General features: G+C 37.5%; 2 protein-coding genes across 3 annotated transcripts in view; one reads left to right on the plus strand and one right to left on the minus strand.

The window, feature by feature from the left end:
- Positions 1–8,163, minus strand: part of LOC136031936 (suppressor of SWI4 1 homolog) — a 39,710-nt gene extending 31,547 nt beyond the window's left edge. Inside the window, exon 1 of the mRNA XM_065711932.1 lies at positions 8,014–8,163. Within this exon, the coding sequence (XP_065568004.1) occupies positions 8,014–8,031 (18 nt within the window). The 5' untranslated portion in view covers positions 8,032–8,163. The remainder of the gene's footprint in view (positions 1–8,013) is intronic.
- A 153-nt stretch (positions 8,164–8,316) lies between these two features.
- The window catches only part of LOC136031937 (proliferating cell nuclear antigen-like), a 32,241-nt gene continuing 14,817 nt past the window's right edge, over positions 8,317–25,740 (plus strand). The window contains exons 1-3 of one of the 2 annotated variants that reach the window (XM_065711933.1): positions 8,317–8,422; positions 15,188–15,327; positions 21,070–21,176. In XM_065711933.1, coding sequence (XP_065568005.1) covers positions 15,214–15,327; positions 21,070–21,176 — 221 coding nt within the window. In that variant the 5' untranslated portion in view covers positions 8,317–8,422; positions 15,188–15,213. The remainder of the gene's footprint in view (positions 8,423–15,187; positions 15,328–21,069; positions 21,177–25,740) is intronic. The other variant, XM_065711934.1, reaches the window with a different exon arrangement.

Genomic DNA, 25,740 nt, shown 5'->3' on the forward strand with positions numbered 1-25,740 from the left:
AAATTAGTTTACCTTGGAATGCCTATTGGAAAAAATATGAAAGAAACTTTGAAATTATCCCTTGAAAATTTGAAGAAAAAACTGAGAATTGCTTATGCTTCAATTGTATCTAATATTAAACAAATTGATAAATTAAATCTTGCGAAAATTTATAATAGCCTAGTTGTACCTCATCTCCTTTCTCTTTGTCAGGTTTGGCAGTTTTTTAGCGAACCTCAGAAATTATCTGTTCGTAGAGTATATTTTCGTTATGCTAAATTCCTTCTCAGTTACCTTCCTGGGACTAGAAATAGTCACTTAATGAACAAATTCCACCTAATTTCTCCTACATCTATTATTGATAAAAGGCTTTATGATTTTCGTTCTTCTATGTCGATAGTGTCTCACCCATGGTCAGCATTACTTATTTAATTGTTTGTTTGTGTTGATTTGTATTTATTTGTAGCTTTTTTTCTTTCTTTTCTTTTATTACTCCATCTTAAGGGCGTTCTGCCCTCTTTTTTGTAGATGGGTTATAAATAAATTGATTGATTGATTAACTGACCGTCCAATCTTAGATAGTTCTTTGGTTAATATAGTAAAATTGGAAAGCAATCCACAGCGAGTCCGGGCAACAAGAAGAACATCATCTGCATATGCAACAGAAGACAAACCAATATTACCATAAGAAACAGAACTTTTAAGGGGACGCAGGCACGATGCAAGCACACATTTAAATATACTAGAAGACAATACAGCAGAATTTGCAACCTATCTATTTCTAGCAGCAGTTTTCACACCATAAAATGGCAAAAACCACAAGACTAAGCCGAAAATCTTCTGAGAAAAAAGGAATAAAACAAGAGCTAAGAGCTCATATGACACTTGTGACGAGGTCAGAAGAGCCAAGAGCTCATATGGTATGAGCTCTAGCAAAATTATAAGAATCAATACATTAATTTAAAAGAACAAGAGCTAAGAGCTCATATGGCACTTGTGACAAGGAAGAAAAGCTAAGAGCCAAGAGATCATATGGTATGAGCTCTAACAAAATTCTATGAATCAATAGATTGATTTAAAAAGGAAAATAAGAGGCTTAATGCCGGTCAGGATTTAAAATAAGAGCTCTGAGTCATGATGTCCTTCTAAATATCAAAATTCTCTAAGATCCGATCACCCACTCTTAAGTTATAAATACCTAATTTTTTCTAATTTTTCCTCTCCCTTTAGCCCCGCAGATGGTCGAATCTGGGAAAACGAACTTATCAAGTCAAATTGTGCAGCTCCCTGACACGCCTATCAATTTTAATCGTCCTAGCACGTCCAGAAGCACCAAACTCGCTAAATCACTGAACTCCTCCCCCCGACTCCCCCCAAAGAGAGCGAATCCAGTACGATTCTGTCAATCACGTATCAAGGACATTTGTTTATTCTATCCACCAAACTTCATCCCGATTCCTACACTCCAAGTGTTTTTCCAAGATTTCCCCTCCAACTCCCCCCAATGTCAAACAATCTGGTCGGGATTTGAAATAAGAGCTCCGAGACATGAATTCTTTCTAAAAATCAAATTTCATTAAGATCCGATCATCTATTTGTAAGATAAAAATACCCCAATTTTCACGTTTTCCATGAATTCCGGTTTCCCCCTCAAACTCCCCCCAACGTCACAGGATCTGGTCGGAATTTAAAATAAGAACTTTAAAGCATAAGATCCTTCTAAATATCAAATTTCATTAAGATCTGGTCACCCTTTCATAAGTTAAAAATGCCTCAATTTTCAAAATTACCCCCCCCCCTCCAATTCCACCAAAGAGAGCAGATCCGGTCCGGTTATGTCAGTCACGTAACTTAGACAGGTTTTTAATCTTCCCATCCAGTTTCATCCTGATGTCACCGCTTTAAGTATTTTCTAAGATTTCCGGTCCCCCCCCCCAATTACGCTTGATCCGGTTGAGATTTAAAATAAGAGATCTGAGTTACGAGGTCCTTCTAAATATGAAGTTTCATGAAGATCCGATCACTCCTTTGTAAATTAAAAATATGTCATTTTTTCTTATTTTTTAGAATTAACCCCCCCCCCCCCAATAGATCGGATCCGTTCCAATTATGTTAATCACGTATGTAAGACTTCTGCTTATTTTTCTCACCAAGTTTCATCCCAATCCCTCCAATCTAAGCGTTTTCCATGATTTTAGGTTCCCCCACCCCAAACTTCCCTCAACGTCACCAGATCCAGTCAGGATTTAAAATAAGAGCTTTGAGACACGATATCCTTCTAAATGTCAAATTTCGTTGAGATCCGATAACCCGTTTGTAAGTTAAAAATACCTCATTTTTTTCTAATTTTTCAGAATTAACCCCTCCCCCAACAACCCCAAAGAGAGCGGATCCGTTCTGGTTATGCCAATCATGTATCTAGGACTCGTGATTATTTTTTCCACCAAGTTTCATCCCGATCCCTCCACTCGAAGTGTTTTTCAAGTTTTAGGTTTCCCCCTCCCAACTCCCCCCCCCAATGTCACCAGATCTGGTCGGGTTTACAATAAGAGCTCTGAGCCACGATATCCTTCTAAATATCAAATTTCATTGAGATCCAATCACCTGTTCATAAGTTAAAAATACTTCATTTTTTCTAATTTTTCAGAAATACCCCCCCCCAACTATCCCAAAGAGAGCAGATCCGTTCCGTTTATGTCAATCATGTATCTAGCACTTGTGTTTATTTTTCCCACCAAGTTTCATCCCGATCCCTCCACTCTAAGTGTTTTCCAAGTTTTAGGTTTCCCCCTCCCAACTCCCCCCACTGTCACCAGATCCAATCGGGATTTAAAATAAGAGCTCTAAGACACGATATCCTTCTAAACATCAAATTTTATAGAGATCCGATTACCCATTTGTAAGCTAAATATACCTCATTTTTTCTAATTTTTCAGAATTACCCCCCCCCCCTCCCAACTACCCCAAAGAGAGCGGATCCGTTCCGATTATGTCAATCATGTATCTGGGACTTGTGCATATTTTTCCCATCAAGTTTCATCCCGATCCCTCCACTCTAAGTGTTTTCCAAGATTTTAAGTTTCCCCCCTCCAACTCCCCCCAATGTCATCAGATCCTATCGGGATTTTTAATAGAGCTCTGGGACACAATATCATTCCAAACATCAAATTTCATTAAGATCCCATCACCCATTCATAAGTTAAAAATACTTCATTTTTTGTATTTTTTCCAAATTAACCAGCCCCCCACTCCCCCCAGATGGTCAAATTGGAAAAAACGACTATTTCTAATTTAAGCTGGTCCCGTTCCTGATACGCCTGCCAAATTTCATTGTCCTAGCTTACCTGGAAGTGCCTAAAGTAGCAAAACTGGGACTGACAGACCGACAGAATTGGTGATTGCTATATGTCACTTGGTTAATACCAATTGCCATAAAAATCAGAGGGTTAATGCTGATCGGCACTTAAAATAAGAGCTCTGAGACACAAGGTCCTTTTAAATATCAAAATTCATTAAGATCCAATCACCCACTCACAAGTTAAAAATGCCTCATTTTTCTAGTTTTTCTTCTCCCTTCAGCCCCCCTCCCAGATGGTTGAATCAGGGAGATCAGCTTTATCAAGTCAATTTGTGCAGGTCCATGACATGCCTACCAATTTTATTGTCCTAGCACGTCCAAAAGTACTGAACTTGCCAAAGCCCTGGGCCCCCTAACTACCCCAAAGAGAGTGGATCCAGTCCGGTTTTGTCAATCATGTATCTACAACATTTGCTTATTCTACCCACCAAGCTTCGTCCCAATCTCCCAACTCTAAGCGTTTTCCAAGATTTCTGGTTTCCCCCTCCAACTCTCCCCCAATGTCACCAGAACTGGTCAGGGTTTAAAATAAGAGATCTGAGACGTGAGTTCCTTCTTAATATCAAATTCAAAAATATTTCACAAATGGTCACCCACTCCTAAGTTAAAAATACCTCAACTTTTGTAATTTTTCCAAATTAACACCCCCTCCAACTCCCCAAAAGAGAGCGAATCCATTTCGGTTATGTCAATCATGTATCTAGGACTTGTGTGCTTATTCTTCCCACCAAGTTTCATCCTGATCACTCCACTCTAAGCATTTTCCAAGATTTACAGCCCTCCCCCCAAATCCCCCCAATGACACTGGATCCGGTCGGGATTTGAAACATGAGATCTAAGTTACAATGTCCTTCTAATATGAAATTTTGTCCAAGGAAATTCAAGATCTAATCACTCCTTCATAAGTTAAAAGTACCTCATTTTTTCTAATTTTTCAGAATTACCCCCCCCCCCCCCAACTACCCCAAAGAGAGCGCATCCGTTCCGATTATGTCAATCATGTATCTGGGACTTCTGCATATTTTTCCCATCAAGTTTCATCCCGATCCCTCCACTCTAAGTGTTTTCCAAGATTTTAAGTTTCCCCCCTCCAACTCCCCCCAATGTCATCAGATCCTGTCGGGATTTTTAATAGAGCTCTGGGACACAATATCATTCCAAACATCAAAGTTCATTAAGATCCCATCACCCATTCATAAGTTAAAAATACTTCATTTTTTGTATTTTTTCCAAATTAACCAGCCCCCCACTCCCCCCAGATGGTCAAATTGGAAAAAACGACTATTTCTAATTTAAGCTGGTCCCGTTCCTGATACGCCTGCCAAATTTCATTGTCCTAGCTAACCTGGAAGTGCCTAAAGTAGCAAAACTGGGACTGACAGACCGACAGAATTGGTGATTGCTATATGTCACTTGGTTAATACCAATTGCCATAAAAATCAGAGGGTTAATGCTGATCGGCACTTAAAATAAGAGCTCTGAGACACAAGGTCCTTTTAAATATCAAAATTCATTAAGATCCAATCACCCACTCACAAGTTAAAAATGCCTCATTTTTCTAGTTTTTCTTCTCCCTTCAGCCCCCCTCCCAGATGGTTGAATCAGGGAGATCAGCTTTATCAAGTCAATTTGTGCAGGTCCATGACATGCCTACCAATTTTATTGTCCTAGCACGTCCAAAAGTACTGAACTTGCCAAAGCCCTGGGCCCCCCTAACTACCCCAAAGAGAGTGGATCCAGTCCGGTTTTGTCAATCATGTATCTACAACATTTGCTTATTCTACCCACCAAGCTTCGTCCCAATCTCTCAACTCTAAGCGTTTTCCAAGATTTCTGGTTTCCCCCTCCAACTCTCCCCCAATGTCACCAGAACTGGTCAGGGTTTAAAATAAGAGATCTGAGACGTGAGTTCCTTCTTAATATCAAATTCAAAAATATTTCACAAATGGTCACCCACTCCTAAGTTAAAAATACCTCAACTTTTGTAATTTTTCCAAATTAACACCCCCTCCAACTCCCCAAAAGAGAGCGAATCCATTTCGGTTATGTCAATCATGTATCTAGGACTTGTGTGCTTATTCTTCCCACCAAGTTTCATCCTGATCACTCCACTCTAAGCATTTTCCAAGATTTACAGCCCTCCCCCCAAATCCCCCCAATGACACTGGATCCGGTCGGGATTTGAAACATGAGACCTAAGTCACAATGTCCTTCTAATATGAAATTTTGTCCAATGAAATTCAAGATCTAATCACTCCTTCATAAGTTAAAAGTACCTCATTTTTTCTAATTTTTCAGAATTAACCCTCCCCCCAAAGGAGAGTGAATTCATTCTGTTTATGTCAATCCTGTATCTAGGACCTGTGTTTATTTTTCCCACTAAGTTTCATCCCAATCCCTCCACTCTAAGCATTTTCCAAGATTTTAGGTTTCCCCATCCAATGTCACCTGATCTGGCCAGAATTTAAAGTAAGAGCTCTGAGACATGATATCCTTCTAAATATCAACTTTAATTAAGATCCAATCAAATTTTTCCAAATTAACCATTATTTCCAGGCTTTGGGCAAGCCATGGGTGGAAGTACTTATAGGCACTACTAAACTGAAGGAAAACTTGACTTTTCAAACTTGAAACCCCCTCCCCCTCGCCCTATTTAAGATAGGGCTTGTGATATCAGAGCTTGATAGGAGTCCTGATCCTAGTCATCTTTGGTCTAGCTTTCATTTGGATCCATTGCTCCATTTGCAAGTTATACTAAATTAAACCAAAAGCTTGACTTTTTTCAGCACTTAAAACCCCCTCCCCCTTGTTCTATCTGAGCTAGGGTTTTCATCTCAAAACTTGATGTCTGTCATGGTCTTAGGCACCTTTGGTTCAATCTTCACTGAGATCCATCAATCTCTCACAAGCTACACTGAGTTAATGAAAAACTCAACTTTTGATTAAGATTGGGTCTCCATCCCAGAACTTGATGCATATCATACTCTTAGGCATCTTTATTCAGTTTTCATCAAAATTCATCTCCATATGCAAGTTACAGTGAATTGAATGAAAAACTTGAATTTGTTCTAACACTTAAAGCCCCATCACCCTGATTAAGCTCAATTTTAATCCAAATAGTTCAATTTCAATACAAGTCTCACTGGCAGTTCTCCTGCTATACTTGATTGCACAGATGGGCGGACAGACAGACATACATCAAAAACCTATCTTGATGAATATTTTCCACTATCCAAATAGGTGATGATACCTGGATGATGATATGCCATTTCTTTCCCTTTTTTGATCCAATTAGCTAATATGGCTACCTAAGAAGTTGCAAAATCCATCCATAAGTCTGTCCATCCATCTGTGTAATCATGTATAGGGGGAGAAATGCTGGTTGGATTTGGATGAAAATTTTGATGGCCAGATTTGGTGCCAAGGATCATGACACATATAAAGTTGAAAGATGAAGACCCTAGGTCAGATAAAACAGGGGGGAGAGGGCTTTACCTGCTTAAATTTTTTTTTTGTTTAATTCAGAGTAACTTGCAGATGGAGTGATGGTTCTGAATAAAAATTGAACCAAAGAGGCCTACAACCATGACACATATCATGTTTTGAGATAAAGACCCTAGCTCAAGTTTAACAAGGGGTAGTGGGTTTTAATTCCTGAAAAATTTAAGTTTTCTGTTTAATTTAGTATAACTTACAAATGGAGTAATGGGTCTGAATGAAAACTAGACCAAAGATGCCTTCATATCAAGTTCTGGTATCACAAACCCCATCTCAAATAGGGCAAGGGGGAGAGGGTTTCAAGACTTGAGAAAGTTGAGTTTTCCTTTAATTTAGTAGGGCCTATAATTTATGAATGGAGTTACAAATCTGAAGTCAGATTCATCTGAATACCTGAATTTGCTAGAACAAATTTGACAAAATACCACTGCATTGGATCCAGTTAGAATTCCCTAGACTTGTTTATTGCAGACAACATATAGATGGGCAAAGATTCATAGCTTCAGTAGTTTTACCAATAAGATGATTCTTAAGATGATGAAATGGTAGAAATCTGGTTCAGTTGACAAGATGACAAAACTTAAACACTAATGTCAGAAATATAAGCCCAAATTGACTACAGTATGCAACATTTAGCACAAAACAAGGGATTTTAGCTCACTGTTGACCAGTGAACTGTGAAATAATTTCAATTTTCTTTGTTATATAACTTTTAAACAAAAATTAAACCAAGTGTTAATCATACTAGGCTATAATTTTGTTTTCATCAAAAACAAATCCCTTATTTCATATCCAAAAATAGGGCATGGGGCTGTATCTGAGTTTACTCTAAATCTAAAGGGTGATGTTTTCTTGTACATTGCCAAAGCACACACACACAAAATTTTCATGTCAAGGGTAAAGTATTTGAAAAACAAGTACGTTAAAAGTATTTTAAGCAATAAATATTTCGTAATCTTACTTAAGTATCAAGTAATAAGTACACCCTAGAGTTTTTACTTAAGTACAAGTAATGGCAAATTTTACTTAAGTAGTAGCCTACTTCAAGTAAGTGACAGCACTGCAACTAAGTCAGTGTATCTATTAGGAAAGAGCCCAAGAAGACACATCTAATGTTATGTTGACCTTCCTGAGTAATTGAAAATAAAATTCAGCCAAATAAGAGAGAAAGAACTCACATTTTTCTTTTTTCCCATTGTGGCTAAGTCTTCTTATAGCAACAAGACGTGTTTCCGATTTTTGAATTGTGCGGCAGTTAATAGGCCTATGAAGTAGAAATAAAATAACTGTGAAATGTCTACTTTAAAGCTTCGTATTTTTCATCACTTATTTTACTAATATATTATGAATAAATCATTTTAGTTCTATTGATCTAAGTCCAGCCCTATTTTTTCAGTTTACTTTTCATATTCGCTCATTGTTTTTTTTATTATTTTTAGCTTAGAATTTATTTAAACTTTTTGTCATAATTTTCCGGTGAAGACGGATTTCACTTTCCGTTTAAAATTGAATTTAAGCGGCAAGTTACCTCATTTTCATTCGTAGAAATAATAGTGCCGCCAAATTTCTCTTACTTAGGTATTGAAGGTAAAAATGTTATTCTCAGCCTAATTTATTACACAGGCCGTTGACCGTGTCTTAGTTTAAATAATAAGATATCGTAAAGAAATTAGGCCGATTAATCGTTTAATATCAGTAAATTAAGGGTTTGGCTAATCATACATTGGAATTTTGTGGGGATTGTCAGGCAACCTCAAAATGCAGTTGGAACAATTTAAGAGGATAAAATATCCAGTCTGTTTCTCCTCACACTAATAAAGTAATCTTTAGCCATAAAAGTGAAATGGAATTAAACCATTGGTGTGATGGTGGTTGATATTTGGATATCCAATGACTATACTTTAAGAAAACATAGTTTCTGTAAAAATTTAATTTTTTTTTAGCCATAACCCCGCATTACTACTACTACTAATAACTCACTGCAGCACCAAGGCCAACACAGCTACGCATGCTCCTCCTCCAACCTAATCTAATTAAAGCCTCCCTCTTTACACCCTCCCAGGAAGTTCCCATTTCCTTTAAATGTTTATTTATGACATCCTCCCAGCCCAGACAAGGATGACCCACTTTCCATGTAGCCCCAGACAATTGGCCAAAAAGGACAATCTTTGGTAATCTGTCATCCTTCATCCATAGAACATGGCCTAGCCATCTCAACCTTTCTTTCATTATAGCCCTAGAAAGTGGGATTGAACCACATTTTTTGTACAACCTACTGTTTGAAATACAGTCAGTCAGCCGGGTACCCAGAACAATCCATAGACAATTTCTCTAGAGAACATCTAGTAAATTTTCATCTGCTCTTTGGAGTGCCCATGCTTCAGAACCATATTTGACCACTGCCATCACTATAGCTTCCATTATTCTAATCTTGGTTTGCAGACTTATCTTTCTGTTCTTCCAAACTTTTTTTTAACTGTGAAAAAACGCCTTGAGCCTTAGCTATTCTACTTTTAACATCTTCATTGCTCCCACCATCTTTACTAATAATACTACCAAGTTAACTGAAGCTCCTAACCTGATCAATCTTTTCATTACCTAATGTCACCTGTTCATCTTCACTTATTCCTAGCCTTAGTGACTTAGTGTTCTTAACATTAATTTTCAAGCCTATTTTAGCACCCTGAACTCACAAAACCTCTAAAACTTCATTCATTTTGCTCACACTTTCATCTAATATGCTCAAATCATCAGCATAATCTAAGTCCAGGAGCATTTTTCCTCCCCATTTGATTCTGTAGTCTCCAATTGCCTTTCTTGTGCTCCTTAAGATGAAGTCAATCAAAATGATCCATATAAAGGGATCATTTTGGGACCATATAAAAATCCAATGACTACTGGAACCTGTATGGACTTGCCTGCACTTAAGTCCAATTGTTTGGTAAATGATGGGTAAGCAGCAAAGAAACATCTGAACTGTATATAGCTTATCATTTTCTGGAATGTTGGGTAAATTTATGATAGCCTTTATAATGATGCAGAAATTATAGAAAAAAAAGATAAAATTGTCATTGATTGGCAGGGTAAAATTCTAGACAAGCTAGGCTACTCTTTGCTATCTTGGAAAGGGTAAAGTTTGATTTAATTGACTTGTTGCTATCTCAGAAAAGGGTTAGGTTAGGAAAATGAAACATTTAGGGATGTGTCTACAGCCCAAAGTATGTCCCAGGAAGGTATTTTAAAGTACCCACCTCTACTCCTTCTCCCTCTAGAGGGCCCTGAAATTTGCCTACATGACAGGTCTATACCTATTGAGATTTTGACAAAACAACATTTTACCTTAATTTTCAGTTACTAGTTGCTTTTTCTTTGCCTTTAGTTTTAAAAATGCAATTCCTGTTATTTGATTAGAATTTTGAGCCATATCAATGTTTTTTTCTTTGAAAATTTAGGAAATGTATTTGCATATCTTTAGAATCTTATAAAATGGAAATGAGCAATGTTATGAAGCTGAAAATAGTTTTGTTGTACTTCAATTAAGCAGAAGATCTATTTTGCAAGGTTTCACTTTTATAACACATATATTTTTAAAGGTCATCAAAGGTCAGGGCCCTCTAGAGGGAGAAGGAGTGGGGCTAATTGCTTCAAAATAACTTCCCAGGACATACTTTAGTATGTAGATTCATCCCTGAAAGTTTCGTTTTCCTAACCTAAACCCTTTCTGAGATAGCAAGAAGTCAATTAACTAGAATTTTACCTTGGAAAGTATAGGTTAGGCTAGGAAAATTAAACTTTCAGAGCTTAAATTCTAGTCACAAGTTTTGTCCTAGGGGCATAGCCTATAAGGTTTTTATAGAAAGGGTGGTTTAATATACTTCAGAGGGGACTCATTTGATTGGTAATCTGAATTTCTTGTTACCTTTTAAGAGTAAAAGTGATCAGAAGGCAGTTACCCCCCCCCCTCAACATATTGTGTTTTCCCAAAAAAAAAACATTGAATAAAAATTTGTGAGTTTTTCCATGAGGGCATATAAGGTTTTTAGGGAATTGATGGTTGTATAAACTTCAGATAGAGCTTATTTGATTTGAAATTGGAAGTTAAAATGCCCTTTTTAACAGTCAAAGTGATTCAAGAGCAACCAGCCCCTCACACTCATCAGTTCATTGAACACCTCTAACCAAAAGTTGCAGATAAAATTTTTATTCATTGTAATTGAAGGTTTGGAAATTTATGTCTGTAAAGAATACAGCCCCTCCCTCCCCCCTACAGCTTTTTGGGAAAGGGTTGTAAGTTATGTCATGGGGGCATATAAGGTCTTCATAGAAAGGGTGTATGCTTTGGAAGGGACTAATTAGATTGGTAATCAGAAGTTCTAATGCCCTTTTTAAGAGTTATAGTGGTCAGAGCTCAACTATTCCTCCCACACACAGACATGCAAACACATCATGTTTCATTCAGATATATCCAATAGATATTTTAAGACAGTTCTTTTATTCAAAATAGTCCAAATATCATATTACAAGGCTTTTGAAGTTGATACAAACCACCAGAGCCTGAGGGCAAGGTTTGCAAGTTATCCCCATGGGGCAATTATGGTTCTTATGGAAGGGATGGTTATATAAACTTTAGAGGTGGCTCATTTGGTTGAAATTGGAAGTTCTACATCCCTTTTAAGTCAGTAGTGATGGAGGCCCAGTACCCTTCCCCCCTCCCAACTACCCCTCTTTTCACCAAATGTATCTGATTGAAAGTGTTTGATGGCAATTTTGGTTAAAATAGTCCGAAGAACATATAAAAATGCCTCCAGGGTTAGCACAACCCCCAGAGCCCTGGGAAAAGGGTTTTAAGTTATGCACTGGGGAAACATATATACTTAATTTTAAATTGGATATTATAATGTTATTTTTAAGAGTTTTGAGTGATTTAAGAGGACCCCCCCCCCCCCTCATGTCCATCATTTCCCATGACAAATATCAAAACAAAGTTTTGAGACATAAATTTTTTCAGCATTGTTGAAAGTTTCAGAAATTATGTAAAGCAATATTTGTAGTAGCAGTATACTAATAGCACCTTTTGTTTTTAATTCCCTATTTGGCAATGAGATTTTTAACTTAATACCATCAACTGGTCTTCAAGCATGACTGATATGTCCCCTTGACAGCCTGTATAGGTACAGTGTGTTTGATTAATTTCATTACAGTTACAATGCTGCCCAAAATTTGTGCCTTATTACCCTTAAGTTTATAAACACAAGGTTTATAAAACCTTGTATGACATGAGGCCATGACTTACAACCCTATCCCCTGAGCACTAGGGGTTTGTGTCAACCCAAGTCATTGTCTTAGTTTTATGGCACTTGGTATTAACCAAGTGACATAACAATCGCAAATTCTGTCGGTCTGTCTGTCAGTCCTGGTTTTGCTACTAGGTAAGCTAGGACGATGAAATTTGGCAAGCGTATCAGGGACTGGACCAGATTAAATTAGAAATAGTCGTTTTCCCAATTTGACCATCTGGGGGTGTGGGGGGCCTGTTAATTAAAAAAAAAAGAAGTATTTTTCACTTATGAGTGGGTGATGGGATCCTAATGAAATTTGATGTTTGGAAGGATATCATGTCTCAGAGCTCTAATTTTAAATCCTGACTAGATCTGGTGACATTGGGGGGGGGGAGTTGGGAGGGGGAAACCTAAAATCTTGGAAAACGCTTAGAGTGGATGGATTGGGATGAAACATGGTGGGAAAAATAAGCACAAGTCCTAGATACATGATTGACATAACCGGAACGCATCCGCTCTCTTTGGGGTAGTTGGCAGGGGGTGGTAGTTAATTCTGAAAAATTTGAAAAATGAGGTATTTTTAACTTGCAAATGGGTGGTCGGATCTCAATGAAATTTGATATTAGAAGGATATCATTTCTCAGAGCTCTTATTTTAAATCCTGACCAGATCTAGTGACATTGGGGGGGAGTTGGGAGGGGGAAACCTAAAATCTTGGAAAACGCTTAGTGTGGAGGGATTGGGAAGAAACTTGGTGGGAAAAATAAACACAAGTCCTAGATACATGATTGACATAACCGGAACGCATCCGCTCTCTTTGGGGTAGTTGGGGTGGTGGTGGTGGTAGTTAATTCTGAAAAATTAGAAAAAATGAGGTATTTTTAACTTACAAACGGGTGGTTGGATCTCAATGACATTTGATATTAGAAGGATATCATGTCTCAGAGCTCTTATTTTAAATCCTGTCCGGATCTGGTGACATTGGGGGGGAGGGGAGTTTGGTGCTTCTGGACGTGCTAGGATGATGAAAATTTGTAGGCATTTCAGGGAGCTGCACAGATTGACTTGATAAAGTCGTTTTCCCAGATTCGGCCATCTGTGGGGCTAAAGGGAGAGGACAAATTAGAAAAAAATTATGTATTTATAACATACAAGTGAGTGATCGGATCTTAATGAATTTTGATATTTAGAAGGACATTGTGACTCAGAGTTCTTGGCTCTTGGCATAATTTCCTGGCTCTATTGCTAGAGCTCATACCATATGAGCTCTTGGCTCTTCTTGCCTCGTCACAAGTGCTATATGAGCTCTTAGCTCTTGTTCGGACTATTTTGAGCAAAAGTGTTATCTCACAATTTTAATCAGATTTGTTTGGTGAAGATGGGTAGTTGGGTGTGCTAGCTGCCCTCTATCACTTTTGACTCTTAAAAGGGAACTAGAACTGCCAATTTATAACCAAATGAGCCTCATCTGAAATTTGTACAGCCATCCCTTCCATAAAAACCTTAAATACACACTGGGCATAACTTACCCTTGCCCCTAGTCTCTGGGATTTGTATCAACCCCAAAAGCCTTGTTCTATGATATTCTATCTTGTTCTTGTTCTATCTCAAAATTTTTATTTTTTAAGAAAAAAATTAAGTCAATATAACCATGCTTTCTATGAAAACCTTATATTCCCTAGGGCATAACTTACAACCCTTGCCCTGAAGGCTAGAGGAATTTGTCATCCTCAAAGACATAATTTCCAGACCTTTCAAGTACTTTGAACAAAATGGCAAAATGGCATCATTTGCCCTCCAATCACTTTTTACAAAAAACAGCACTAGTCCTCTCAATCTCCAAGCAAATGAGCCCTTTTTGAAATTTCTACAACAATAGTTTTTATAAAAACCTTATATGCATAAAGGGCATAACTTACAAACCTTATCATTAGGGGTTTGGGGGAGGGGGTGTTGTCATCCCCAAAGACATAATTTCCAGACCTTTCAACTATATTGAACAACATGGCTATATCAAAATGTTGATCAGAAGTCTCTGGAGAAATGAGGGGTGATTCTCCCTGCAATTACTCTTGCCTATTGAAATGTGCAATAACCTTCTCAATTTCCACTTGAGTGAACGCTTTTTGAAGTTTCTAAGGCAATGCTTTCTATAAAAAGCCTTACAGGCTCCAGGCATAATGGACTCTACATTGAACAAAATGGCTATATTTGAAACGTTTTGGAGGTGTTATGGGAAATGAAGAGTGTGGGGGGAGGCTTTGCCCTCTGATCAATTTTGGCTATTAATAAGGACACTAGCCTTCTCAATTTCAATCAGATGAACCTTTTTTGAAGTTTTTACAACAATGCTTTCTATAAAAACCATGTGCCCCCAGGGCATAACTTAAAACCTTTTCCCTGAGGGCTCTGGGGGGGGGTCTAATCCTCAAAGACATAATTTCCAGACCTTTCAACTATGTTGAAGAAAATGACTATATTCAAATTTTGATTGGAAGTGTTTGGGGAAGGGGTGGATATGGGAGGGGAGGTAGTTCTCAATTTTTGATCAAATGAGTCCTTTTTGAATTTTTTACAACAAAGCTAACTATAAAAACCTTGTATGCCTCCAGGACATAACTTACAACCCTTGCCCTGAGGGTTGCAAGGGTGTTGTCATCCTCAAATACATAATTTTCAGGGAAATGCGGGCATGGGATTTAATTGCCCTTCAATCACTTGACTATTATAAAGGGTACTAGCCCCATCAATTTACAATCAAGTGAGCTTTTTTTGAAGTTTCTACAACAGTCTGTTCAAAATGAAGTGCTCTGGTCTAAACAAAAAAAAAAGTTCAAATAATACATTGTGTCAACATCATTCTTTACTTAGTCTGTGATATAATCAAACAGTTCATTAAAAAAAAAACTTGTTTTATTTATTTAACCACCTAACTGGTACTATTCAGAGATTATGAATGTGCAAATATCAAGGAATTAGACAAATTCTAGTTGTTCAGGAGTTACTGCTGTTTCAAAGTTATGTTTTACTATATGTCTTCTCATGTCCTACTAATTCTTCACTCTTTTTCTAGTCAAGAAGACATAGTGCAAACAGAAAATGTTTGAAGCAAGACTTACACAAGGTGCTCTATTGAAAAAAATTCTTGATGCAATTAAAGATTTAGTTAATGAAGCAGTTTGGGATTGCTCAGACTCAGGCATTTCTTTGCAGGTAACCCTTATTTGTTATTTATTTATTATTCTAAAAATTGTATGTTCTAAAAATTTGTCAACAAATTAATTGTTTTAAAACTCCTGCTTATGCTTAAGGGTTTCAACCTTCAGGGGTCTCTAATTTTAGTCTGAAGATGGTTTATGAAAAATATTAAGGGGACTGTGAGGGAGAAACAAAGTCAAGTTCTGTCTAGATTGTTTTTTCCTCATTGGGAAAAATTGTATGCCAGTTTTCACAAAAAAAAAATTATTGTGCCATTTTCAAGAAACCAATTATTTAGATACATATAGACAAGTATTGCATGTTTAATTACATTGATGAATTCACAATCCTGAAATAATTAAATTTAGTCAAATTCTACTGAGAATCAGTTGCATGAAGAAGAAGAGTTCCTTCAAAAACAAAAATGTCCATTCCATCCTTATTTCCATCAAAGGCAGATAACATTCTTTATTGTAGAATCAAAAGCAACTTTTTTATCCTGAGGCAAGAGGAATTTACTTGGCATAAGCAAGCCAGTCCATATTGCAGGCTTTGCAAATCTATTTCAGAATCCTTGAACCATCTGATTTTTGAATGTCAATGCATCCAGCAGGAAGTAATCAACATTAGGAGAATCTTCAGTGAGGCAAACTTCCAGCATGACGTCAACATGCTGCTGCTCTCGAGCCTACCATCTAACACTGAAAGACATCAATAAAAAAGTATTTCCAATTTTCTAAGACACAATAATATCTGTGAGTAGATCACATAGATGGTAGCAAGACTTATTCCTGACCCATCATCACCTGTAGATTGAAAATAGTTGCAAAGCCAAAAGGAGACCAAACTGGATTCTAGTAGGCTTGGCATTCCAAGAAGAAGGAGCATGAGTTATTAGATCATTTAGGCTTGCTTCTGGTATTGTTATTGCTGTATCTGTATCTCGTATTTCTTGCCCCAGATAGGGAAAATCATAAAGCATCAACAAGAGTAATAATTACAGTTCTGAAACATCTCTGTGGGGCTTAACAGTTTACTTTGGATTCAGCACTTAGAGTGTTATTAGCCATCCTTCCTTCAATCTTCCTCTGGACAATGATTTAAACCACAGAAAAGAGAGAGAGAGAACAGATTATTAAACAACTTTCATAGCTCTTGGCTAATTTGCAGTTGCAAAAACATTTAAAACAGGAATTATGCACTGTTAAAAAATAGATGTAAAAAAAAGGCACAAATGAATTATAATATTGGTTTGTCCGTGCACGTATAGGAATCAGTCTGCAGGTAAGATGTCTTGATGGGCTGGATCTAAAAGCAATGCTTTTCCAAACCTCATTGTCAGATCACACACTCTTTGTTCTAGGCACTGAATGTTCAGTGTAATGAGTGCTTCTTGGTAAGGAATATCTCTAGAGTCCATTATAATCGTAACTGCCCTTTTTTGCACTGACTAGGTTGTACAGTCAGGTGAGCAAGGTGTTGTATTGAAGAACCCCACACAGGAAACACAGGTAAGTGTAAACTTACCCATAACACACAGATCACTAAGTCTACTTGATAGTGATTCAAAATCCATGATGTCAATTGTATGTAGACACATTGGCCTCCAACTAGTCATTTTGCCAATTCCTACTCTTTGGTAGGGGTATGGCTCTTGTCTCCTTCAGAACACCTGGAAACTGGTCTTTTTCTTTGATAAATCAAAAATAAGATTTATGGTAATAAATAACATGCAATAGCCTTAAAAGTTAACATCATTTTCAATTTCTGATAGCATTCATGGTTCATTTATATTCTGTTTGCAGATTTTCTTTCATCAATGAAGCTTTTGTCATAATTAGAACAGAAGGTTGAGTAATGTTATGTTTTTTAATAGTTCAAACACTTGAGATGTACTTATAAAATTCACCTGTAGTATGCTTTGGTTAAGCCACCTGCTTCCACTTATCATAATATCATCAATCTTTCAATTTTTCTTTCAAAGGGAGTAGCCAATCTGGACTAGTCCCAGTTAAAGATAGAAATGGGGCCACAATTAGTGATAAGGAAAAAGTTAAAGAAAGATGGGTGGAACATTTTGAGAATGTGCTATAAACCGAGATACAGTTGCAGGAAAAGATATAGATGAAAATGAAAAAGTTTGTGATACCTTGGATGTGAAGGAAGATTTGTTTAGTGAGGAAGAATTAGCGACAGTACTAAAAGGATTAAGAAATAATAAGGCCCCAGGTGCTGATAGTATGATTAATGAGTTTCTTAAATATGGTGGCTCTGAGGTTAGGAATAAGCTACTGAAGATTACGAACATGATTTTTGAAAAAGGGGAAGTACCCAGTGATTTTAGGAAAACCTTAATTAAACCACTGTATAAGAAAGGTGACAAGAGTGAGTGTCGTAATTATCGAGGCATTAGTCTGGTCTCTGTAGGTAGCAAATTACTGAGTAATATGATACTTTTTAGGACTGAGACATGCTGTAGACAAAGTTTTAAGGGAAGAACAATGCGGTTTTAGAAAAGGTAGAGGATGTGTCGACCATGTTTTCACTCTTAGGTTAATAATTGAGAAGTCCCTTCGTTGTCAAACACCTTTGGTCCTCAGTTTTATCGATTATGAGCAAGCGTTCGAATCTGTTGATAGAACAGCGTTAACAAAGGTCTTATCGTTATATGGTATACCTGAAAAATACATTAAAGTGATTTGCGCTATGTACGAGAATAATACTGCTGCAGTTAAGGTAGGATATGAGGTTAGCAACTGGTTTTGTATTAAATCAGGAGTTAAGCATGGTTGTGTTCTATCCCCCTTTATATGGATCATTTTGATGGACTTCGTCTTAAGGAGCACAGAAAAGGCAATTGGAGACCATGGAATGAAATGGGGAGGAAGAACGCTCCTGGACTTAGATTATGCTGATGATTTAAGCATATTAGATGAATGTGTGAGCAAAATGAATGAATTTTTAGAGGTTTTACGAGTTCAGGGTGCTAAAATAGGCTTGAAAATTAATGTTAAGAAGACTAAGTCACTAAGGCTAGGAATAAGTGAAGATGAACAGGGGACATTAGGTAACGAAAAGATTGATCAGTTTGGGAGCTTCAGTTACCTTGGTAGTATTATTAGTAAAGATGGTGGGAGCAGTGAAGATGTTAAAAGTAGAATAGCTAAGGCTCAGGATATTTTTTCACAGTTAAAAAAAGTTTGGAAGAATAGAAAGATTAGTCTACAAACCAAGATTAGAATATTGGAAGCTACAGTGATGACAGTGGTCAAATATGGCTCTGAAGCATGGGCACTCCGAAAAGCAGATGAAAATTTACTAGATGTTTTCCAGAGAAATTGCCTACGGATTGTTCTGGGTACCCGGTTGACTGACCGTATTTCAAACAGTAGGTTGTACGAAAAGTGTGGTTCAATCCCGCTTTCTGGGGCTATAATGAAAGAAAGGTTGAGACGGCTAGGGCACGTTCTACGGATGAAGGGTGACAGATTACCGAAGATTGTCCTTTTTGGCCAACCGTCTGGGGCTACACGGAAAGCAGGTCGTCCTTTTCTGGGTTAGGAGGATGTCATAAATAAAGATTTAAAGGAAATGGGAACTTCCTGGGAGGGTGTAAAGAGGGAGGCTTTAAATTGATTAGGTTGGAGGAGGAGCGTGCGTAGTTGTGTTGGCCTCAGGCGGCTTGGTGCTGCAGTGAGTTATTATTATTAGTAGTAGTTTCAATGCATCATAAATAATTTGCCGAGTAGCTTTCCTGTTACCCCAATTTTTCCTAATATCTCGAAATAATGATTGTGCATGGAAGCTGTTTGGAATAAATGGACATTCAAGTAACTGCAACATTCTCTTTTACATTTTGAAATCATCTAGTCTTAAAATCTTCCCAAATTTTCATGCTTAAATTCTCCTATTTTTTTGTCTTTGGAACTTCCTAGATTGGCTTTTTTCAAAGACTCAATTGAAGAAATGAGAGGAGGATGATCTGATCTTGACAACATAACATCTCTGAAGCATTTAGAAATGAAACTTCCAGCTATTAAAATGTTATCATTTAATGCTGCTAAATAATCACTTATTCTTGTCAGAATGCCAATTCTTGGAAAATGATTAGACACAATAGGTGCACTAAGTAACAGTTATCTAAAGTCACTTAAATTCATAGTAGAAACAAGATTAACAATCACCAAAGGATTTTAACCTTTAAAACATAATTATAAAATAAGTAGATTTCCTTACTATAATCTATAAAACAATGACAATACAAAAAGAAAAGAAAGGTGAAGAAAAAGAGACAAATATAAGAGAGAAACCTATCATAAAGAATGGTCTACAGAATATTTGGAGTGCTCTCATTTTTATGAAAGACAAAAATTTACCCTTGATAGGACAAAACGTACTTACTTCCATATTTCTTACAAGCTTTGTTTGGGGCTATCACGCCAATTGCAGGTCAGATCTTTGAAGCACAAAACCCACTTATTTTCGTGGTTTCCTGGTTCCAAAATGTAACCAATAGGCCTACAAGGACAACATTATTAGGTTGGATAGAAACTCATGAGCAAATTGGTAAATCCTGCCAATATCAAAACCAGACAATGTGGTAAGATCTATCTTTTCCAAGAGGGTATTTGACATAGTAGTTTTGAAATCCAAACTAGTGTTTTGTTTAGGTTTTGAACTAGTGTTTAATCTCTTCTTCCTCGAAGTATGTGCTTATAGATAAAGATAGCAGGGAAGTGCGGCTTCTTGCTAGAAAAAGAGAGGAAATGGCTTGGAAAAATGCTACGTTATGTGTATTAAATTTTGCCCTTTATATCCCTAGACAAGGGGGTGCCTATTATTTAAGCATAATTCATAAGCCAATTTGTGGGTGTTCTTTTTTTTTTTTTTTTTTTTTTTTTTTTTTTTTTTTTTTTTGGATTTACAGTTAGAGCCTATCCTCATAAAAAAAATCTAGCCTTACTGTTAGTGGGGAGTAGAGGCACAGACACGCATATAGGATTTTTCTTTTTGGCGGACAATCCTCTAAGAAAATTCATTGTTAATTTGAATAAGAAGGGCCTAGCAGAGGCGCCATTTGGACCAAATCTTAGGGTGGGCATAAAATCCATCATGGCACCCCCTTCCCCCGACTCACTTCGTGTCGCGTAATCATCTAGGAAATGGGCATTTGACAGAACTCGAGAATTTTATTATGTATCTTACCTACTTTCAAAGTTTACAATAATTAATACCAAATAGCGTAATTACCCCAATGGTCGTCAAGTAATTACGCTCTTTGGTTAATAGGCATGCAGTGATTTCAAATCAAATGGACAGAATGGATTATTTTGGCCGGCGAAAGGCCCTTTGTGGTGGAAGCTTGGACCCCCTGGAAAATCTGGGGTGGGCATTTGCCCACCCCTGACCCCCCCCCCCCCCCCAAATGGCGCCTCTGGTGCCTAGCAATTCGAGAAAATTTAGAATTCATGTGGGCCCAGGCCCCAAGCCTGAGAGAAACTTTGATATAAGACAAAAAAAAAACAATGCCATCTAGAATGACAAACCAAAATCACAAAGTTAATTATAACAACCTAAAAACATACTTGTCTGGTTGTTATTTTTAGGCTTTTAGAATATCAGTAATGTTAATAGCTCTTATTCCTATTTGACCAAAGGAATAAATTATTCTATTTATTCCTATTTGACTGATGCTGAAGCATCAGTCTCTTGTAATCTTTTGGCCTAATGATTTGATTTAAAGATTTTGAATTTCAGGCTATGGACAATTCACATGTAAGTCTTGTATCATTAAACCTGAAAGCAGAAGGATTCGATAAATACAGATGTGATAGAAATTTGTCTCTTGGAATGAACTTGACAAGGTAAATGGTGATGAAAAGTAGTCATCCACAGCTATAAGTTTAGTTCTGTTTCTAAGATTAACATATAGATGTATCACTTATTTCTTTTTATTGATGTTTATTTTATACGGCTTTAGGTATGTATATACTTCCTTTCGGGTGCAGTCTAACCATGTCCATCATTCATCATTGTGTGTTTTTTTTTTTTTTTTTTTTTTTTTTTTTTTTTTTTTTTTTTTTTTTTTTTTTTTTTTTTTAAGTGGCTTAGTCAAATCTATGTCAGCGTTCGGACTCGCCTATAAATTCCTATATTCTAATGCACTCCTATAAAATGCCTATATTTTGGCTAACATCCTATTATTCCTATATTTTCGGCTGAAGAGCACTAAGAACATTGCTCATGATTTGCAATTTTTCACTTCTCTTTAAGTAAGCCAAGATGTGCTTTTCTTTTTGCTTTTGACTCAGTTGTAGACCGTGCAGTCTTTCGGTGTAGATCGATAATTAATTACAACTGTTGAGCTGTTTGAACTTAACTAATGTTTTGTACTGGGCTGAGTAAGCTGCTTCTGCCTGGGCTATGCTGTTGTGTTGACTTAGTAGCCTATGTTTTGTTTTTTGTCATTTTGGGCCTGTCCGAAATGAGCAAAGATCAGTATACAGGCTAGCAGTATCTGCTTAATAAGACTGGAGTTCTTGCGACTTATGCGTTTCCTGCCTGAAAGCTATTTTAAAGGCTGATGCGAATACGGCCCAGTTTTGGACATATCCATATTTTTTCTTTTTAAGGTCTTTTAATCTTGGGATGCTATTTTGTAGGTGATGCTTGGTAATTAAGTTTGGGGCCTACCAAATTTAATAGTTCATGGCTTGCTAAGACGGATTGCAGCAGTAGAAAGATTGGCGAATGGTGGAAGACTGGGTACGACCAGTACTCGTTCTTTTGCAAACTCTGCTTGAAAAATTTTGGTTGCACAGCTGGTGTTGCTCAGGGGTAAACCAACATGTGCGATCTGCACAACGCAAAGCCGCAGTTACTGCTTAACTACATCCACTATAGCTTCACCTGAATGGAAAATTTTGAGTTGATGAAACAACGAAGGAGAAACCGTTAGTTGGTACAAACGTGTTTTGTGAGCGTGATGCCGCTTATAAAGCTGAGTTAATATGGGCACTTCAGACGGTACAGTGTTCCATGTCTGCTAACTCTTCAGACCATATTGTCGCAACCTTCCATGCAATGTTCCCCGGTAAAATCTCAACAAAATGCCCCTATGTGCGAAGAAACTCATGTATCTGATCACCGATGCGCTGCATCCTTACTGTAAGCAAATGCTTGTGAAGGACACTCAGTCATATCATGTACTAGAATATGACGAGACACCCAACAACGCTGGTATGAAAGAGTTACAGATACGTGTTCGATATTGGTCCTCATATAGAAACGAAATCCAGAGCAGACTTTTATGCACAAGTTGTATGGGCCACGCGACAAGTGATGATCTGTGTAGGAAGATTGTGTCAGCCATTGAGCAGAATCAGCTGCCACTTGAAAAACTGATCACGCTTGGAAGTGATGGACCAAATGTCAACAAAAGTGTTTGGAACAATGTCAGTGACAAAAAAAATAAAGTGACAGGAAAGGGAATGTTGAATATTGGTACTTGAACCATCCATATAATCCATAACGCTTTCTTGAAATGTCTTCAGGTGTTCGGAGAAGAAAGTTCCGACTTTGTTATTCTTGTGCATTCATATTTTGACGGCTGGCCTTCACGTTGTGAAGACAATTGAAAGTGCCAAAAGAAAGTAAGAGTGCCAGAGAATGCTTTCGTATTGCATGTCCTAAGCCGCTGGCTGACGATCGGACGTGCCCTTGCTAGAATCATGCAGCAGTTGCCGGCAATCTTAGAGTACTTCCTGAACTTCATGCTGAGAGAGAAAAAATTAAAGAAACTTCTGTCCATTCCCAACTTTCTGAAGATTGTAGCTTATATCAGAAGTGAGACGATGAAGGCCCAACTCGAGTTGGTTCTAGCCTCAGCAGAACTGTCATAAGTTTCACCCAACTGTTCCAGAAAGAAGAGCCTCTCATTCATGTTCTGAACTCAGAGATCAAAAGACTAGTTGTGACCCTTTGCGGACGGGTCTTTATTCCAGATTTCGTGACCGAGATTGAAAATTTTTCACCAGAAATGTTGAACCTTGCTGAAAAATTTGCAGAAAAGCCCATAGTTTCAGAAAATGTGGAACGATCTTTCCGTGAGAAAGCAACACTGAAAGACAAGGTCATTTTCTATATCAATGTGCAAAAACATTTTATTGCGGGCATTCGCCATATTTTGAACAAATGTCTCTGGAAAAGATGGTTTTCTAGAGGCTTTACGCTTTTTGAGTCCAATCGCCATGAAGGATTCAAGAAGCATTGCAGACATAGCGGCTGTGGCACGCTAGATTGCGATTGGAGCAAGCTCAGACGTCGCCCAGGTTGAGTGGCTGCTTTTGCGAACAGAAAATGGACCCCGTGAGGACATTACTCGGATCGATCATTTTTGGAGCCATTACTTAGGACTGTTGAATGAGCGCGGGGACAGAAATTGCCCGGAACTTACCAAGCTTATCAAAGCAATGCTGACGTTATCGCCTGGCAGCGCAGCTGTTGAGCATGGGTTCTCGTGTTCTGGTAGGATTCTCGATGAAGACCAGGCATTAATGTCTGAACGTGTATATGACACGTTGAGACTTTATGGAGGAAAACCAGAACGGTTTGTTATTACAAAAGAACTGTTGAATCTTGCACGTTCTGCACGGTCTTGTTATCAACAATATCTACATGAAAAGAAAAAAGAAGAGCTATCGGAGAAGGAGAAAGGGGCTTTTGAAGAGGACAACAAGTGGAAATTGCAGGAGGTCCACGAAAAAAAGAAAGAAATAGAAGATTTGGAAAGGGAAAAGAAAAACTTAGAGCATCAGAGCTAAGAGAAAAGAGAATAGTAGCAGATACTCTACTTCAAGAAGTGACCGATAGAATGAAGAAGGTTGCCGGTTCTAAGAGTTCCATAACCATTGCCCTAGCTGTTTCTTTGCTCGAAGGTGATGTGAAGTCCAGAACAAGTGAAAGAGAGCAGATGATGGAATCTGCGAGAATGGAGCAGTCTCTTGCAAAGAGAAAAAATGACCTCATATCGAAATTGATGCCCAAGAAGCAGCAAGAGTGATTCCAGGTATTTTACCTGTATCAGTTAATCGTTGGCACAGTATGTGTATCTGATTAAAAAAAAAAAAAAAAAGAAAGCAGAAACTCGGGAAATGACGAATTCACGTAACCAGGCCTCCCACGCCATTTACCACCGATCTGATCCCGAAGACTTCCGAATCCTATATTTGGCCTATATTTGGGTTCGGGAAATCCTATATAAATAGGACAGAGCCTATAATTTCAAACGAACCAACCTGTCCGAACCCTGCTATGTCTGGTTCATGTCGCTTTCGTAATTTGGAAATCTTATGTGTCGTAAAACTATGGAAGTTAATTTATAATTTAACCAATCAATCCTTCATAGCAGTCAAGTGTGCAGGGAAACGATTGGTGGTCCATCCCCCCTGAAATATAGATATTTTATAGGATTCGTATATTTGCCCTCTTCCTTCGTAGTTGCCCGCTTGTTCCCAAATAAGTATTTAAATTGTCTCCTACATTCAAGAGATTGCTTCCTATTTCAGTTGGAATATACGATTTTAGTTGGATGGGGGGGGGGGGGTTTGTTAAAGGTGATTACCTTCTTGTCAATCCAGTTGTATAAGTGTAAATGAAAACAGCACACAGGCCAGGAAGAGAGACCTTCCCCACTCCCCGGGATCCGCCACTGCCATGTAGCACTACCATTTTTCAAAAAAGAAGAAGAATTAATCATACAAAACTATTCAAAAAAGCTGCAAATCTGATTTTGTGAGAAAAACAATTCATTGGGCAAATGCCTAAAATGCTAAATCGTTTTTGAAGTTGATAGCTCTCTAAGAAGGGATCGTATATAGTAAATGTGAGGCATGTACAAGTTGATTTGGCCCAAATTCGTAGATAATCTTTCCTTTTCATACTTTTTTTAAATAATTTTCGTCTAATGAACCTTTTTTGCTACTTGAAACATTCGCTCAATTCTCCTGAAATAAATTTCCGCTCATGATAGTGGCTGTTTTTGTTGATATAAAAAAAGTGAAATTTGTTGATTTTGTATGTCTTTCTGCTGAAAAATGCTTTAAGGGTTTGATGTTTTTGATCAATAAAAGAGCTCACATCAAAAACTAAGTATGCATTAAACTTATTTAAATGAAAACATGCCGCAAAAGAATAAAAAGATTCTATTCAAGATCCTCTTTGGTAAACTTTCTCATCTTGGTGTGCGTGGGGAAGCATTGTCTTGGTTCTCGTCATACCTAACTGACTGATCTATCGCCACGAAAGATACAGACAAAAAAGTTCCAATTGAATACAGAGTACCCCAAGGTTCTATTCTTGGGCCAACCCTCTTTCTAATCTATGTGAACGATCTCTGCCGACTTTTTAACACCCCAATTAACAATGTTT

Source organism: Artemia franciscana, chromosome 10, assembly GCF_032884065.1.
Source record: "Artemia franciscana chromosome 10, ASM3288406v1, whole genome shotgun sequence".
NCBI lineage: Eukaryota > Metazoa > Arthropoda > Branchiopoda > Anostraca > Artemiidae > Artemia > Artemia franciscana.